The sequence below is a fragment of the Lipophrys pholis genome (genome assembly GCF_963383615.2).
Source record: "Lipophrys pholis genome assembly, chromosome: 19".
Lineage (NCBI taxonomy): Eukaryota > Metazoa > Chordata > Actinopteri > Blenniiformes > Blenniidae > Lipophrys > Lipophrys pholis.
Window position 1 is genome coordinate 3,881,869 of NC_137647.1, and position 18,121 is coordinate 3,899,989.

Below are 18,121 nucleotides of genomic sequence, written 5' to 3' on the forward strand. Positions count from 1 at the left end.
CTGTCTGTCCCTGGTCAGACATTAAGTGTCCCTTACTTTGCGGGGGGACCAGCGGTTTCCCACCAGCAGCACACCAGCCCACAGGATGAATGTCCGGGACGCACAAATTCAACCAGAAATCTCTGGAGGGGTCACTGTCGAAGCCCTCGTACCTCATCAGGGCTTTAAAACCTGCGCACACAAACACACAATTGCCTGGTCTGTGTGTGGGTGCGCCTGTGTGTAATTGTGTGTGTGTGTGTATGTATCTATACCAGCCAGTTTGATGATACCGGCGATCCAGTAAACCTTCATAGACAGACCACTGTCTGTGTTCGGGACTTCAACTCTGACTCCTTCACCAATGTCACTCCACGACTTCCCCATCGGGACCTACAAACCAAAACGCAATAAAACACATTAAAAACACACACACACACACACTGTAAACAAAACAAAACACACAACATACAAAAACAGAAAGTAAAAGAAATGAGAAACAGGGTTCCCAAAGTCAAAGGCATGACGAATATTTGTGTGTTGTGGATTTGTGACTTCTGAATGTGCTATTGTGTGTATTGTGCATGTTTTCTGTGTATGTTGAGTATTGTCGACCCACGTGTTTGAAACAGCTGACTGGTGCTCCTGCCACCTCTCCGTCTCCAAGGTAACGACCCCAGTCGAACATGTCCACAGCGGCTACAGCCAATCACAGACAGCATTACTTTGTGGTCACTGAGCTGAGGCTCCACCCACTTTTCAGTGACCTCGCTCTCGACTAGGAGGGGGGCATTTACTTTATCTAACTTTTAATAAACAAGCTTCACATACACTTTACCCTGTAACTCACTGATATGTGATGCCTATCCAGGTACCTATATAATTATATACAGAAATCGTCAAACCCATTCTTCAGTTTAACATGAGCTTTAAATTAGAGAAGGCCTGTTGAGTCTTAATGAATTTGGACTGAGACTGATGAAAACTCATTGTGTCAAAAGTGTGAAGATGAATGAAAGGACCTCCAGCAAAATCAGCACTATCATTTATATACAAAGAGAATAAGGTGGGACCTAGAACAGAGCCCTGGGGCACCCCCGCTGTGACATGGAGAAGCTGAGACAGGAAGTGTATGTGGTGGTCTGCATGTGGCCAGTGTTGGACTCACCGCTCCTCCTGAAGGAGCTCTGCTGGCCTGACTGACTGTAGGACACTTTGGTCATCTGAGGCTGCTTCTGCAGCACTTTGGCCTTCTTGGTGGGAGGTTTCCCCTACAAACCACAGACAGAGAGAGAAGTCAGAGGAGGAGGGCGACGCCTGTTCACCAGCTCCTCCTGATGCACCTGGGGCTCCTACCTGCAGCCGGGCCAGAATGCTGGCCTTCTTGGAGTTGGAGGAGTAACTCCTGGAGCAGGAGACGCTGCAGAATCGCTTAGTCTTGCTGTAGAAAGCATCGCGAACGCCCACCATCCCACACATCTCACAGGTGGCTGAGGAGACACATATACAGACACACAACCACAACCACAACGTGCGCAGTGCGCTTAGTGTGAATTCAGTGTCCAGCAGGTGAAGGGTGTAACAGCGACCCAGTCAGACTGACCCATGCCGGCCTTTCCGTCAGGGTAGGTGTACAGCTGTCCATTGGTTTTGATGAGCGTCAGTGAGGAGGAGGAAGAGGAAGAGGATGAGGGAGTGAGCGCCGTCAGCCCGTCTCCTCCCTCTCCTCCCCCTGACTCGTCGTCCTCACTGTCCTCGGGGCTGGACCCCCCGCTGCCTCCGCTGGAGTCACTGCTGCAGCTGCTGCGCTCCTCCTCCACACTGTCCATCATCCCGAACGAGTCCCGCCTCTTCCTGGATGGGCGCTCAACCTGAGGGTCAAAGGTCAAATTATAAAATCACATCTGAATCTAGGTCTAAAACCAGGTCTGACACCATGATGAAATCTGATCTGAATACAGTGTGAAACCAGTATGAAACCAGCATACAACCAGGTATTCAATTTAATTCAACTTCATTTATATAGCTCCACATACAACACAGTTATTTCTAAATGTTTTTGACAACGAAGCCAGGCCTGAAACCAGCATAAAGGAAGGTCTGACACCAGTGTGAAAGTAGGTGTGAAACCAGAATGAAGCCAGTTCTGAAATCAGATTAAAAACAGGTCTGTATCCACTGTGAAACCTGGTTAAAACAAGTGAGTGAGAAGGTCTAAAACAGGTGTGAAACCTGATACCAGTGTGAAACCAGAATAAAAATACCAGGTACATAATCAGCTTTAATCTCGATCTAAAATTAGAAAAAATCCAGGTCTGTGACCAGCTTAAAACCAGGTATGAAGTCAGTGTGAATCAAGCTCTGAAACCAGTGTGCGACAAGCTCTGAAACCAGTGTGAGACCAGTTCTGACACCTATTCAAGTGACAAAGGATGCGTTCAGGGACCGTCGGACTGCAGTGTGCTGCTGATGACCTCCAGCATTCCGGTGACTTCAGGTCACTCCGGGTCCTGACGGCGGGAGAAGCCGGTGTAACACTGCCTTCAGCTGCCTGTCACTCAGCTGTAATCACCGCGCACCCCGGCTAACAGTAATAATACCCAGCAGGGTGTGTAATAACAGAGTAAGAACAATAAAAGCTGATTTTATCATTCAGATATATAACCACGGTAAACAATGAATGCAGCGGGACAACAGAAACACAATAACAAAATACATTTTATCTTCATAAGAACCTGATCATCATAACATTTATGCACCGAATGAAATGTTATGGGATAAATTGTTGTGAATATTTAATAAAAGTGTCCCGTCTAAAGCGTGTCTTGAAGAAAGAGCTATTAATTCTAAAGCCGCTTGTATGTGAATGGAGTTTCGTGAAGAGATTTTGAAGACGGGAGACGAAGCGAGGACATTTATAGAATGTTACCAAATTTATGACAGATTTCAAGTAAGACATGCATGCCGATGGAAAACGTACATTTGACCCGTAAAGCACAACTGTTGATTGTTGTTTCAATGTGTGGTGTTTTCTGTCAGAGAGCAGTCGAAGGTTAAATTCACGGGTTTCTCGGCGGGGTTTCGCTCGGGCTTCCTGTCAGCGGGCGCTCTGCAAGCCGGCGGACTCACTAGGTCTCTGGGGTTCTCCATCAGGCCGGGCCGGGGAGGAGGGCCGGGGAGCAGGGCCGGAGCTGAGGAACAGAAAACCCGCAGGAGCCCGCAGGAGTCCACGGGAGTCCGCAGGAGTCCGGCTGGAGGCTCCGTCAGCATCCAGCGGCAGACATCTCTCCTCCTCAGTGCTCTCCGCCACGCTGCGCTCTGATTGGCTCCTGCTTCTGCTTCGCGAGCGGACCGCTGATGAGATAAAAGAGCTGCAGCGCTTTATTTACTCCTGCAGGACACTCGGGGGTCCTGCAACGACACCTGCCGGACAACCAGGGGTCCCGCAACAAAATAAAGACCCCAAACATGCACCATTGATCGACGCATGTAAATTAGTACACGTGTTCGTCAATACATCCAGTAGAATGCAGTGCGGTTCGAATTCAGAAATCCAGTGAACAGGTAGTATTTGTGGATAATTTCTTGAGTTACGTATTCAACTTTGCAGATGAAGACGTTTCCAAAGATTTCATACGGATCATCTCAAAGTTTTAATGTTGTGGATCTGTTTGTAGCCACACACACATTCACACAGTCTTTCCTTGAAGGCATTGTTATTTCTGTTGTCTGTTTTGTTCCTTTCTCTGGTTGCACATGGAGAATATTGGCCTTAAGGCTCCAATATCCTCTTTAGCTCAGACAGATACAGATGAAGCTTTTCTGTGTTCATTACATGTGTAATTTGGTATGTATTCAGGGAGTTAACGTTGTGTAGTACACAGCCGTACCACTGAAGACCTGTGGGGGCAGTATTGAGCAGTATACAATAGCTCTTCACATGCTTTAGGCTCCATTCACACAACAACGTTTCAAGTGATAATGCATGGATTTCGCTTTTTTGTTTTAAAAATTTCAATATAGTTTGCATTCCTTGCCACTAGCGGCGGTGTTGGTTGTGCTCGTTTTCCTAAAATATTCACCGAAGTCATTTGAGGCTTCTTTGTATTCACACACACATTCACAGTCTTTCCTCGAAGAGTGCTGCATACTGCCCCCACAGGTCATCAGTGGTATTGCTCTATTTGTTCCATGCCTGTAAATTCCCTTGAAATAAACCAAATTATACATACAGTGTAATAAATGCACAAGACAGAAAGAAGCCACATCTGTATTTGTGTGCGCTGTAGAAAATAACAACAGAAATATGAATCCCTTTGAAGAAAGACTGTGAGAATATGTGCGATACAAACATATCTTACAAGAATCTTCAGATGACTTCCGTGAACAGTTTAGGAACGTCTTGAAAACACAAAGCAATAAATTATTTCCACAGACCAACTCTTAAATACTTCCTTGGACACAATACTTGTTTTGAACTTGTTTCATTGATGTTTGGATGTGAGGTTGTCCCACATGAAACCAACAATGTGCCCTTCACTCTACTGGATGTAATAATCAACAACCCATGAAAACACAAGGTACACATAACATTTGAAACACATGTTCTAACTTCTCTGCATAAAGGAAGAAGTTTTGAGCCTTTAAGTGGTTCTACAGGGACATTTGCCAGTGTCCCTGTGCAATGGCACGATTCTGAAGACTGTCCAAAACTATTGTAACTCACACAACCTGTGTAAAACATGTGTAAAATCACTAGCACATGCACAAAACAGTGTAACGCCTGTACAAAATCACTATAAACCATGTGCAATGCCAAAGTGACACATGTAAACAGTATGTGTCAAAGGTGTGTAAAATGTGTGTAAGAGGTGTGAATGCAGATTGACACACAGATGAGCTGCTGACCTTTACAGGCTTCCTGCAGGTTTCCTGTTTATTGAAGCTGGCCGTGAGACTGCGTTCGGGCCTCCGGTGATGGCTCACTGTAATCTTGCACACCTGCAGAACGAGTGTGAACTTGAATACCTTCAGGAGCAATTATGGCGTGCAGGCCGGGACGCCATCCTGCCGAAACCTGTTTTAAAATCTCTTATATTAAAAGGTCATCTCAGACCCAACCCACTGCGACACACCTGAGAGAGGAGAGCTGAAGCTCAGAGGCTCAGAGGCTCAGAGGTTCAGAAAGGAGGCCGGAGTCACCGCTGCAGGAGTCCAGCGCAACAGAGGGGCAGCGGGAAGCCGCAGGAAGCAGGGGGAACTGACGGGAAGCAGCAGGAAGTAGAGGGAAGACGATGCAAGAAGAAAAGAGAAGAAGGAGGGAGCAGTGAGAGGAAGATGCGAGAAGAAACAAGAAGGAGGAGGAAGTAGTGAGAAGAAGACGCAAGAAGAGACAGGAAGTAATGGGAAGAAGGAAGAAGTAGTAAGGAGAAGAAGGTAAAACAGGAAGTCGCGGGGGAAAGAAGCAGTGAGGAGCAAGAAGAGACAGGAAACTGTAGGAAGAAGCAGGAAATAGTGTTTCTTCTGTGCACATGAATGGTCAGACTGGACTATGAGTCCCTGGCAGCTTCTCCGCGCTCACCAGTCATCCCGGACCGCTCTGGGTTACCACCTGCAGCATGGGGCTGCAGGCACGGTGCACTACAGCACGGCTCCTGCTCCTCCTGCGGGACACTGTGAGGTCACCGGAGGCCTGAGTCCATCCTCAGAGAAACAGACCATGCAGCAGCTGAACATGAGGCTGGCTTCATATCTGCAGCAGGTAGGACCTCCAAGGAAGAGCAAATCTGAAAAACTTCCTCTGTAGGAACAATTTTACAAAAATGTTTCCAGCATAACTGGGAAATATTAACAGTACATACTTCCTCTGTACAGGTTCTTATTTTATGCAATTCTTCAGCATATAATTTCAATACTGTGAGTTTGAGACATGAATTTAATGTAAAATGTTTTGTCTAATCCGGCAATAATTGTCAGAGATCACCCACAGTTATTGCCATAAAGGAAAACTGCATCCAGAACCACACAACATTCACTATTATCATATAAGAGATTCAAACAATTCTGATAATAATGATGCTGATGTCGATATCAAACAAATACTAAAATAAAGATTTTTCTTTTTATATTTTGATTTAATCTTGATCTGCAGGTTCTCTACCATCATTGATGCCAAAAAACAAAACACAAAAACTACCTAAATACCTGAGCTAGTACAAGTATAATGACAGTTGTTAGAACACAACAGAGCATTATTGAGCTGCACCCTGCTGTCCATTCTTATTTCAAACCTCAGTGAGAGAGTTTAAATACCTGAAGTGAGACTTAGCAGCCAAGTGAACAGCATGAGATGATGAGGACAGACAGATGACGTCCTGTTGACTTGATTCAGTTTCTTTTTGAATTGAACGAGAACATGCAGAGACATCCAACAGGGGGCGCTGCAGCAACCTCGGCAGCCTGCTCCCTCCACTGTGTTCGCATATGTCAAAAACAAAAGAAGACGACTCTGCTCAGGTGGCTGAGGAAACGATTTTCCTTATTTTAAGAGAACTGAAGATGAAGAGCTGAGAGAGAGAGAGAGAGAGAGAGAGAGAGAGAGAGAGAGAGAGCGAGAGAGAGAGAACATGTGTTAGTGACATGCAGTGTAACATCACTGTATGGAGAGAAGCTCAGTGCTGTTAAGGCTTTCCAGCAGTCTAAACCTACAGCAGTAGAACTAGAAAATGGTCCGGATTGGCCTGAACCAGATCTAACTGAAACTGAAGCTGGTTCCACATGGGAAGAGTCTGAGAGCTGAAAGCTCTGACTCCTGTTCGACTTTAAGAAACTGTAGAAACCTCCCGTAATGCCAGCACTCTGAGAAACAAGTGTTATGATAGGAAGGAGCCTGGTTGTTAAGAGTTAAAATAATGATTTTGAATTCTATTCTAGATTTGACACTAAGCCAATGAAGAGAAGCTAATATTGGAGTTACATGATCTCTCCTGATCGTTTCTGTCACTACCTGCACTGCAAAGGCCAAATTTGAAAACGATCTATTTATCTGAGTTGAGGAGCAGACAAATGGGTCAGTATCTTCTGGTTTAATAGATAAATAGATTAGCGTATCATCTGCGTAGTAATAGACACAATTGTAATGATATTTCCTACAGGAAGTATGTATAATGTGAAAAGTATGGGTCCTAACACAGAACCCTGTGGAACTCCATGGTTAACTTTGTCTGAGGCTGTGATAACATCATTAGTAACTTTAAGTCATGAGTGATCTGTAGTGACATTGTGTCTCTTATGACCTCACGAAAGTAGCAAATGGAAGTTTTTCAACTGCTTCCTGTCATTGGTTGGATGAAGGTGGAGCTTCTATCGGTGACCAATCAGAGGTTGGAGCATGAGATTCAGGAGGAGCTGAGGAAGAGGTGCCCGACGGACGTGAAGGAGCTTGACCAACTCCTGAGGAGCGCCTCCTTCCTGCAGGAGGAGGTCAGAACCAGCCAATCAGAGCGCCGGGCTGCTGCTGCCATGGCAACAGACTTCTGCTTCGCTCTGCACGTCATTCAAATTCAACTCAGTTTATTCTATTTTATCCTGTCGTATTTTACCCTTGCTTGTTCGATTTTATATTAACAGATACATTTTATTATGGTACACCGTGTTAACACAACTTCAGTTCCAGAAACTCTGAAGTTGTTTTTCATTCTGAAATATTACAATAAATAACAATAACAACAAAGAGCCACAAAACTATCGTTCAAATTTGATTTACTACAAGCATTAATTTGGGTTTTTTAATTGCTGTTTATGAAATAACTGTGTTTCTGTGTGTAGGGGGGTCAGGAGGTCGGAGGGGGGTTTTCTAATGCAGGAAACATTACTACTATCGATAACTCTTACTGTCTAACTATTAGCAACCTTGTGGTTTGTTTTTCTCTTGGTGAGACCAGATTTATGTCCTCAGGCGCTCAGTGAACTTTAAAGGTCAAACAGGTTGCACAAGTTTCAAATGTCAGAATTAAATTATTTACTTTAACGCCATTCATGACAAACAAAAGGAAATTCTTCCAGATGAGCCAACAAACTCGTATGGCTGTCTCCTTAGTGACAGTTGAGTTGACTCACATCCTCTCAAGTCGAAAATAATCAAGTCCCAAGGAGGCATAGAGTTTTTGAGAAGTTCGGCCTTAGGAGATGTTTTCAAAAAGTTTTCAGAGGCTCCGACCACTGTTGTCGTGGAAACGGACACTCAAAATGCAATGAAAGATTTCTGTTTTCACTTGAAAAGGATGTTGCGTGGGCCTAACAGGGCCTAAATGTCCTCAGCTGGTGTTCCTTCTGTGCGTCACTGATACCAGTAAAAAACAGTTAGTACTTCAGCCAGTAGGAGGCCAGGCTGCACTTCATACACTGTAAGTTTGAGGTGCCTCAAAATCAGAAATTGACTGTTTCAAACAAGTAATGAAATTCAAGAAAACATTAGAAAAACATTTTCTAAGTTCGAATTTCCACATTTTGATGATAAAATCCAGATTTAATTTGGAGTCCTGTAATCTGTGCACGGAAAATGACCAGAGAACTGACCCAAGTTTATCTCGGCCACAACCCTCTGTGTAACCCCGACCCTCTCGTACAGATCATGGACTGTCTCTCAGCTCGGGCTCAGTTGAACCTACAGTTGCTCGCAGCCGAACTCGCCATCTCCGACCTGAACACCAGGTGGGCCCACACACAACCTACACCCCGCCCACACCTGCTCAGGTGCACATTAACCATGACACTCCACTGTGTGTGCAGGTCTGAGCAGGAGCACCAGCAGCGAAGCCGCGTGGAGGCGGAGAACAGTGACCTGAGGTACCTGCACGAGGTACTGAACGTCCACAAGCTGCCCGAGCTCCAGGAGGTGCTGAGAGAACAGAGGCAGGAGCTGCAGGAGCTGCAGGAGCGCCACCTACAGGTAAGACACAGGTGGCACATACATGTAACGCAAATAGGTAACGGAAAGATAATTCACACAGATAACATATACAGGTAACACACCGAGGTAACACATACACAGACACACACTGATCACCTCTCTGGTGTGAACCCATCAGGATAAGCAGGCTTTGCTGAACCAGGTGTCGGGGGGCGTTTCCGTGGCGATGCAGACTGCCAAATCATCAGAACTGATCCAGCAGTTGGACATGCTGAGACGGATTAACGCTGAATCCTGGACTGAGGTATGCTCCAAGGCTCTTAATGAGAAAGAAAAAAAGCCTCTTTCCAAAAAGCAGGAATAGTCTGAGCAGGTGTGTTCTGTTCAGGTGTGTTCTGTTCAGGAGCCCATACTGCAGGCTCCCGATGTGACTTCTGACCTGGCCGAATCACTGGAGGTAGCTGAGCTGGAGCATCTTAGGAGGACTTCAGCACATCTGACAGAAGACCTGAAACACCTACAGAGGGAGGTGAGGCCAAAGACTGAGCTGTGAGAGCACCCCAACATCCTGGTGGTTTGCAGAAACATGTTACTTTCACTTTTAAGTTTTATCTTTTAGGGTTCCTAATAACATAGTAATCACAAACGTTGTCCCCTGGTGTTTGTAACTACTGCTGTCCTGTCTTCTGCAGAATGCCATGTTGGAGACTTCTGGTCGGCAGCAGACTGAGAACTTTGTGGTGGAGCTGACGGTTCTGCAGGAGACTGCAGACTGCCTCTGTCTGGATCTGGACTCGGTGCTTCAGGCTGCAGATCAGCAGGCTGCACACCACGAGGTCCTGTTGGACGTCAAGAGCCGACTGGAGGCCGAGATCCAGGACTACATGAGGCTGCTTGATTCACCGAGCCACCAGGGGTGAGAGAGGCTCAAACCCAGCAGATAGACCAGCACCCCCTCACTGACCTTCCAATTTCAGAAAACAGAATAATCCTGTTGTTGATGGATTCTGATTTGTTTGTGCTGTTCTTCTTCCTCTGTCCTGACAGGGCTTCAGTTCTACACTTAACCTCCCAACCAGCCGCTTCCTGTTTTACGATCAGACGTGGAAACATCGCAGTCAACACACTAGAGGCTGTTCGGGGAGGAAATATGAGCTCCAACCTGGTCCAGATGTTCTCCAGTCCTGCCGGTCACAACGTCCGACCGAAGAAAACAGCGATAATATCGAGTAACGTTTCAAACCAGAGCTACTCCTTCCAAAGTGCTCTTTCTAGAACAGGGTGGGATTCCAGCTGTCATAAGAACCTGACCAGCCAGCAGAACTCATCATCTGTTCAGTCTCAGGCAAAAGAATCAGACAAACAAGCCAGTGTCAGAGCTTCTGAGCCACAAACGTCCTCCTCTCTTCTCTCTGATACCAAACTTTCTCAGACCTTTGATCCACCGAGTAAACAGCAGAATTATAACTTCACAAAAGTCGAGGTTGAACAAATTGTTTCACACGAAGGACCAAAACTAATGAAAAGACTTGATTTAGTTACACACAAGTCAACAATCAATGCCGACAAGCATTCAGCTGCAGACATAAAAAAAGAAACAAAAACTGTGATATCAGCTTCAATAGAAAGCTTTTCCCAGGCTAACAACAATCTCAGACAGGATGCGTCTCAAGAGTCAGAAAGTCCACAAGAAGTGGTCAGGGATGAAGGGAAAGTGTTTCCTGCATCAGTCAAGCTTTCTGAAGTCTCTGATGAGCTCAATCTGTTGGATGACAAAGATACAGGAGCTCAAGACGGTAATGTTGAGGTAGGTGTAGAGACAAGAGTTACCCTCAGTTCGAGTCCAGCTGTGACTGATGCGACTGAAAGCAAACTAAACATGGAAGATTCAGTCCAAGAGAACGGTGGTCACTCTGAGACTCCAACTGAGAGTGTCGAGAGTTTAAAAGTTGACGTGAACAGAGCGGAGGTCATTGATGAAAGCAGGGTGGTGAAGGTGGATCCTCCGGAGGCAAAAACAGAGTCGGCAGCTCAGGTGAACTTCAAAACCTCTGCTACCGTGACGACTTCTGGTATGAGTTCCTCCATCCCTCAGAGTCTTCAGAATGAACACATAAAAGTTGTAGTCAGTCCAGAAAGTGTCCAAACATCTGATCGGAGTTTATTAAAGTTTGACGAGTCAATAAGTGAAACTGTGAAGAAGATTCCTGCAGAGGACAATGAGACTGTAGAAAAGATTCCTGCAGAGGACGTCAATGAGACTGTGAAGAAGATTCCTGCAGAGGACGTCAATGAGACTGTGAAGAAGATTCCTGCAGAGGACAACAAGACTGTACAGATGATTCTGGGAAAGGACAATGAGGCTGTCAAGAAAATTCCTGCAGAGGAGGACAATGAGACTCTCGAGAAGATTTCTGCAGAGGACAATGAGACTGTAAAGATGATTCCAGCAGAAGAGGACAATGAAACTGTAAACACAATTCTGGCAGAGGACAATGAAACTGTAAAGACAATTCTGGTAGAGGACGATGAGACAGTAGAGAAGATTCCTGCAGAGGACAATGAGACCATAAAGAAGATACCAGCAGAAGACAATGTGACTGTAAAGACAATTCCAGCAAAAGAGGACAAAGAAACTGTAAAAACAATTCCAGCAGGAGAGGACATAGAAACTGTAAAGACAATTCTGGCAGAGGACAATGAGACTGTAGAGAAGATTCCTGCAGAGGACAATGAGACCATAAAGAAGATTCCGGCAGAGGACAATGAGATGCTCAAGAAGATTCCTGCAGAGGACAAGGAGACTTTAAAGACGATTCCAGCAGAAGTGGACAATGAAACTGTAAAGACAATTGTGGCAGTGGACAATGAGACTGTAGAGAAGAGTCTTGCAGAGAACAATGAGATCATAAGGAAGATTCAGGCAGAGGGGGAAAAAGAGGCTGTAAAGACGATTCCTGCAGAGGACAAGGAGACTGTAAAGACAATTCCAGCAGAAGAGGACAAAGAAACTGTAAAGACAATTCTGGCAGTGGACAATGACACTGTCAAGAAGATTCCGGCAGAGGACAATGAGACCGTAAAGAAGATTCCGTCACATGACAATGAGACTCTCGAGAAGATTCCTGCAAAGAACAAGGAGACTGTAAAGACGATTCTGGCAGAGGAAGACAATGAGACTGTCAAGAAGATTCCTGCAGAGGACAAAGAGACTGAGGAGGTAAAAGAGACTGTAAAGACAATTATGGCAGAGGACAATGAGACTGTAAAGACAATTCCAGCAGAAGAGGACAAAGAAACTGTAAAGACAATTCTGGCAGAGGACAATGAGACCATAAAGAAGATTCCAGCAGAGAACAATGAGATCATAAAGAAGATTCAGGCAGAGGAGGAAAAAGAGGCTGTAAAGACGATTCCTGCAGAGGACAAAGAGACTGTGAAGACAATTCCAGCAGAAGAGGACAAAGAAACTGTAAAGACAATTCTGGCAGTGGACAATGACACTGTCAAGAAGATTCCTGCAGAGGACAAGGAGACTGTAAAGACGATTCTAGCAAAGGAGCACAGTGAGACTGTCAAGACGATTCCTGCAGAGGACAAGGAGACTGTAAAGACGATTCTGACAAAGGAAAATGAAACTGTTGAGAAAATTCCTGCAAAGGACAAAGAGACTGTAAAGACGATTCCAGCAGAAGAGGACAAAGAAACTCTAAAGACAATTCTGGCAGAGGACAATGAGACTGTCAAGAAGATTCCTGCAGTGGACAAGGAGACTGTAAAGACGATTCCAGCAGAAGAGGACAAAGAAACTCCAAAGACAATTCTGGCAGAGGACAATGAGACTGTCAAGAAGATTCCTGCAGTGGACAAGGAGACTGTAATGACGATTCCAGCAGAAGAGAACAAAGAAACTGTAAAGACAATTCTGGCAGAGGACAATGACACTGTCAAGAAGATTCCTGCAGAGGACAAGGAGACTGTAAAGACGATTATGGCAGAGGAGCACAGTGAGACTGTCAAGAAGATTCCTGCAGAGGACAAGGAGACTGTAAAGACAATTCTGACAAAGGAAAATGAAACTGTTGAGAAAATTCCTGCAGTGGACAAGGAGACTGTAAAGACGATTCCAGCAGAAGAGGACAAAGAAACTGTAAAGACAATTCTGGCAGAGGACAATGAGACTGTCAAGAAGATTCCTGCAGTGGACAAGGAGACTGTCATGACGATTCCAGCAGAAGAGGACAAAGAAACTGTAAAGACAATTCTGGCAGAGGACAATGACACTGTCAAGAAGATTCCTGCAGAGGACAAGGAGACTGTAAAGACGATTCTGGCAGAGGAAGACAATGAGACTGTCAAGAAGATTCCTGCAGAGGACAAAGAGACTGTAAAGACAATTCCAGCAGAAGAGGACAAAGAAACTCTAAAGACAATTCTGGCAGAGGACAATGAGACTGTCAAGAAGATTCCTGCAGTGGACAAGGAGACTGTAATGACGATTCCAGCAGAAGAGGACAAAGAAACTGTAAAGACAATTCTGGCAGAGGACAATGACACTGTCAAGAAGATTCCTGCAGAGGACAAGGAGACTGTAAAGACGATTCTGGCAGAGGAAGACAATGAGACTGCCAAGAAGATTCCTGCAGAGGACAAGGAGACTGTAAAGACGATTCTGGGAGAGGAGCACAGTGAGACTGTCGATCCATCAGAGCAGACTGTGTTGATAAATATGACGGAGTCGAAAATATCTTCAAGTACATCTGATTCTGGGGTCATCCTGAATCCTGCAGAGAGTTTAACTCTCACAGAGACACATTTCAGTCCAGCTGATGCTCAGCCTTGGATAGATAGCAAGAATGTAGAAAGACAAGGAAAGAGGGAAGAAGAAGAAACAGGAAGTGATTTGGTTGTGGATCGATTGGAGCAAAGTCCGGCAGTGAACAGAGAGAAGCTGTTGGAGAATGAAGATACGTCCGCTGGCTCAGACAGCAAAGAGAGTCAAAGTGCAGGTTCAGACAATGTGAAGGTAAAAGTGGAAGAAGAAGAGCAGCCCAGTGATTCCAGGGACCGCTTTACAGACTCAGCTGAGACAGACAAGGAATTGGTTGAACTGCCAGCTCAACAGGAGTCAAAAGGTTTGGCCAGTAACTCAGATTCTGGAGTCACCTTGAGTTTCTCCTCAAAAGAAAACAATCTGAGCCCAAAAGAACTCGTGACATCAGAAAACCAGGCAGTTAGGTTGGAGACAAGTCTGAGTCCAGCTGACGTTCTCACGAGCCCGAATGATCCAACGCTATTTCCTGTCGACCCAGATGACAATGTTATGAGTCTAGATAGGCCAAAAGATCTGGAGACATTCCTTAGCCCGAGTGACACGGAGACCTTCCTGAGTCCCATGGAAGTTCTTCCGGAAGACGACGACAGTGATGATGATGACGATGCATGTCTAACTGAGGCAAATGCACTCGTGATACCTGTCGAGACATACATCCTGTCAACTAAAGATGAAGACAACATTGTACCTGAAATAGGCAAAAGAACAGATACTGCAGGGGAAGACAAATTTAAAGTATTTGAGGAAAGTAAAGCCCCAAATGTTTTAAAAAGACCAATCAGTCAGGAGGGCAGCCTGAAGAAGGCCAGCAGTGGTGGAGTTTTGGAATCTGGGGGTTCAAACATCCAGAGTATCATCGCAGACAAAGAGAAACAGCTCGGGTTTGAAGGTCTGTATCGTAGACCTGTGAGAACCGCTGGACGCTCTCTAGAAGAGTACAAAAGTGAAGGTGACATTGCAACCAGAGCCAGTGTACCGGCAGGAAGGATTTCGACCAGCAGAGCCAGCGATGTAACAGCCGGAGGGGTCAGGAAAGGCAGTGGGGAGTGGATAGTTTATGGAAGCAACCTGAGACAATCCAATGAAATCACGTCAGAAGGGTCTGCCCTTTCAACCAGCCAACCAAGGCCAGGGAGGTTTGGGAGTGGGGAGTGGATAGTTTATGGAAGTGATCTAAAACGTAAAAGCAGCCTGGATGGAGTAGGAACTTCAGTTAATGAGGGAAATGATGAAAGCATCTCAAGGTTTGGGACCAGTGCACCAGAAACTAGGAGGTTTGGAAGGAGAAGCAGCGGTGGTAGTGACGAATGGATAGTTCATGGAGGAGGAGTTGGACATAAAAGCAATGCAGGTTCAACCCAGACACAAAGCGTAGAACGCCTGCGATCAATGAGCCCGCCAGAAACAGGCAGGTTTGGACAGAGAAGCAGCGGTGGTAGTGACGAATGGATAGTTTATGGAGGAGGAGCTGGACATAAAAACAATGAAGGTTTAACCCAGACACAGATCACAGAACACCTGCGACCAATGAGCCCACCAGAAACAGGCAGGTTTGGACGGAGAAGCAGCGGTGGTAGTGAAGAATGGATAGTTTATGGAGGAGGAGCTGGACATAAAAACAATGAAGGTTTAACCCAGACACAGATCACAGAACACCAGCGACCAATGAGCCCACCAGAAACAGGCAGGCTTGCAAGAAGAAACAGTAGTGACTGGATTGTTTACGGGGGGACTGGTGGACGTCCGGCCCGCAGCGATAACTACCGCTGGCCAGAGGGGAACGACCACCTGACAGCCGCCATGAAGCTCTCATTGAGCCCTCCAGGATCGGTGGGAGCCGCGCCGCAGCTACCATTGAGCCCTCCAGGATCGGTGGGAGCCGCCCCGCAGCTACCAATGAGCCCTCCAGGATCCACGCGGTTTGGTGATGGCAGCGGAGAGTGGAGGGTTTATGGAGGAAGTGGACGTTTGAGTGGTCCACCCAGCTCAGAGTGGCGGGTGATCAGCCCACCAGGCAGCTACACTGCGAGGGGGCCGAGGGTCAGCAATACCCGCAGTAGACTGAGCTCCCGTGGTGCGATGAAGCGCAGCAGCAGTTTGGGCAGCGGGGGTCGACTCAACAGTCCAGTCGGGAACCAAAGGATTGCCGGCAGCATGGACACTAAACCTGTTTACAGCTCGGCAGGAGGACACAGAAGCAGTTCTGCAGGGCCTGGTCAGCCCGGTCAGCCTGGTTGGGTGAGCCAGAGTGCTCAGAGTCCTGCAGGAAAGAGTCTCAATGCCAGCCCCAGGGTCCCTGGAGGGTGGCTGCACAGCGCCGCGGCTGCTGCACATCGAACCAGCAGCATTGGTAGCGGGTCGAGAAGCAGCACAGGCGGCAGTGGCAACGACAGGATCAGCGGGGCGGCCGGAGGCAGGGTCAGTGTGTCGTCAGGGTCAGGGAGGGTCAATAGCACAGGGGGGCGGGTCATTACCAGCAGCGACCGGCCAATCAGAAGTACCGGCAGCGGGAGCGGAAGCCACAAGGAGCGAATCAGCGTCTGCAAGATGGCGGCGCTGCTAATGTCAGCAGCAGGAAGGGAGCGGAGCAAGGACAAGCAGAAGAAAAAACAACAACAACAACAACAACAACAACAGGCTAAAGGTGGGTACAACAAACAAACAAACAAACATCAACAGGCTACAGGTGAGCAAAACAATGAACATGATTAAAAACAACAGTGTCCTGTAAATACAAATAAAGACAGATGTAAATTAAAAATAATCTTTTTGTCTCTTCTCAGCTGCATCGCCTCTCCTTCAAAGATGGCTGACCACAGGCGTCGGAGTCACGAGCGACGACGTAGAAAACCCTGATGACATCATGAATCTGTGATTGGCTGAAAGGAAGCCGGCTCAACTTTGAAAGAAAGAAAGAAACAATAATAAAAAAAACAACACAGCTATGAATACTTAGCTTTTGGAAATATTCACAAATATTCATATATTACTCTCGAAAATACTTGCATATTACTCTCCCAAATACTTACATATTACTCTCCCGAATATTCACATATTACTCTCCCAAATTCTCACATATTTCTCTAAAATACTCTTATTAATACCTTAAATATGATATCCAGAATCTAGACTTTCTGTTGTTTGTTTATTGTGAAATGTCACGTTTGGTGGAATCAGTGGTTCTTTCTTTCTCAGCGTCTTTAAAGTTTCACTCCCAAACTTTGTCCTCACCGCTGTGGGTTCCTCTTCGATTGTACTTAAAATCTGATAATAAAACTGATTGAAAAGAAGAACTGTCCTCCTCTGTGCCCGTTGTGATATTGAACGTTAAGCTGTGCACCAGGAATAAATTTGAATGAATAAAAAAAATCATACGATTAACCTGTCAGATTAAAGACTGCTTCTGTACATGGACTGAACTGTGGTAGCAGGATGAAGTCCATAGAGGAAGTGACCGTATGGATTAATGCTAACTGCTAATGCTAATAGTTTTCCATCACATTGCTTTGGATTTGAAGGAGATTTTAAGGAGGCTGTATAGGTTTGTTTGCATACAGTATGTGAAGTATTATGCAGACAATCAAGTGGAAGATGTTGCAGCTGATCGCTGCTTGACAGTGACGAAGACGACGGCCGCGCCTCTTCGTCTGTCTCCTTCATCATGTCGAGACAGAAGAACAGAACAGTTCATGGAACTCAGAAAATAAAACTCATGTGTAATACCTACAGAAGCCCTCCAGGGGGTGGTGGAGATTTCCATCCATCCATTTTCTCCCGCTTATCCGTTTCCGAGTCGCAGGGGTGGCAGTCTGAGCACTGTCACCCAGATCACATTGCACCGATTAAGAACCTTTCCTGTGGGTGGAGAGCCCACAGGAAGGTGGCGCCCGACGTGTGACATGAGCCCACTACCTTCAGACTGTGAGTCTCATGCTCTACCAACTGAGCTCGCCGGGGGGCGTGGTGGAGATTTCCGTGGTGAAAATGTTGCCTCACCTGTGCAGGTGCTGTCAGTTCCCAATAAGACCACAAGAGGGCGGCATAGATCCTTCTTCATCCTGACATCAACGGCAGAATGACAGCTGCAGGAATCAGACACAGGAGGAGGAGGAGGAGGAGGAAGAGGAGGAGGAGGAGGAAGAGGAGGAGGAGGAGGAGGAGTAGGAGGAGTCAAACATGAAGTCTTTATATAGGTTGTAGAGAAACTTCCTCTTTAGGAACAAGCACTGAGTAACAAGATGTGAAAAACTGCTTTGTTCATAACTTCTGGATTCCCTTTTTGATTGTTTCACACTGCTCTAAGTAACGAGTGACTGTAAAAAGTTACTAGTTACTGTTACTCCACTACTTTTAAAAGTAACAGGTTAGTAACTGATTGGCATAGTAACTCAGTTATA

The 18,121-nt window shown here is 46.0% G+C and overlaps 2 protein-coding genes across 7 annotated transcripts in view; one reads left to right on the top strand and one right to left on the bottom strand.

Moving 5' to 3' along the window:
• The window catches only part of LOC308124387 (MBT domain-containing protein 1-like), an 8,506-nt gene extending 5,123 nt beyond the window's left edge, over positions 1–3,383 (bottom strand). For 2 of the 5 annotated variants that reach the window (XM_080487335.1, XM_080487332.1), the window contains exons 1-7: positions 3,109–3,293; positions 1,583–1,850; positions 1,336–1,469; positions 1,148–1,250; positions 599–678; positions 255–372; positions 37–171 (exon numbers count right to left, since the gene is read on the bottom strand). In XM_080487335.1, coding sequence (XP_080343461.1) covers positions 37–171; positions 255–372; positions 599–678; positions 1,148–1,250; positions 1,336–1,469; positions 1,583–1,850; positions 3,109–3,249 — 979 coding nt within the window. In that variant the 5' untranslated portion in view covers positions 3,250–3,293. Of the gene's footprint in view, positions 1–36; positions 172–254; positions 373–598; positions 679–1,147; positions 1,251–1,335; positions 1,470–1,582; positions 1,851–2,959 lie in introns of all 5 variants that reach the window. The other 3 variants (XM_080487333.1, XM_080487336.1, XM_080487334.1) reach the window with 3 other exon arrangements.
• A 1,719-nt stretch (positions 3,384–5,102) lies between these two features.
• On the top strand, positions 5,103–17,103 carry LOC308124375 (uncharacterized protein). Of its 2 annotated transcripts, none has more exons than XM_080487306.1 (9): positions 5,103–5,740; positions 7,333–7,461; positions 8,609–8,691; positions 8,770–8,929; positions 9,069–9,194; positions 9,279–9,419; positions 9,583–9,806; positions 9,938–16,368; positions 16,508–17,103. In XM_080487306.1, the coding sequence occupies exons 1-9, from the start codon at positions 5,531–5,533 to the stop codon at positions 16,597–16,599; spliced, it is 7,596 nt and encodes a 2,531-aa protein (XP_080343432.1). In that variant the 5' UTR covers positions 5,103–5,530; the 3' UTR covers positions 16,600–17,103. The 2 variants fall into 2 exon arrangements, with proteins under 2 accessions (XP_080343432.1, XP_080343433.1); XM_080487307.1 differs by having other exon boundaries at positions 5,126–5,740; positions 9,093–9,194.
• The last annotated feature ends 1,018 nt before the right edge of the window (positions 17,104–18,121 follow it).

Coding starts and splice junctions, on each gene's coding strand:
- LOC308124375 (XM_080487306.1), top strand. CDS start 5,531: ATGAGTCCCTGGCAGCTTCTCCGCGCTCACCAGTCATCCCGGACCGCT. Junction 7,462..8,608: donor CCTCCTTCCTGCAGGAGGAG/GTCAGAACCAGC, acceptor CCTCTCGTACAG/ATCATGGACTGTCTCTCAGC. Junction 16,369..16,507: donor ACAACAACAACAGGCTAAAG/GTGGGTACAACA, acceptor GTCTCTTCTCAG/CTGCATCGCCTCTCCTTCAA.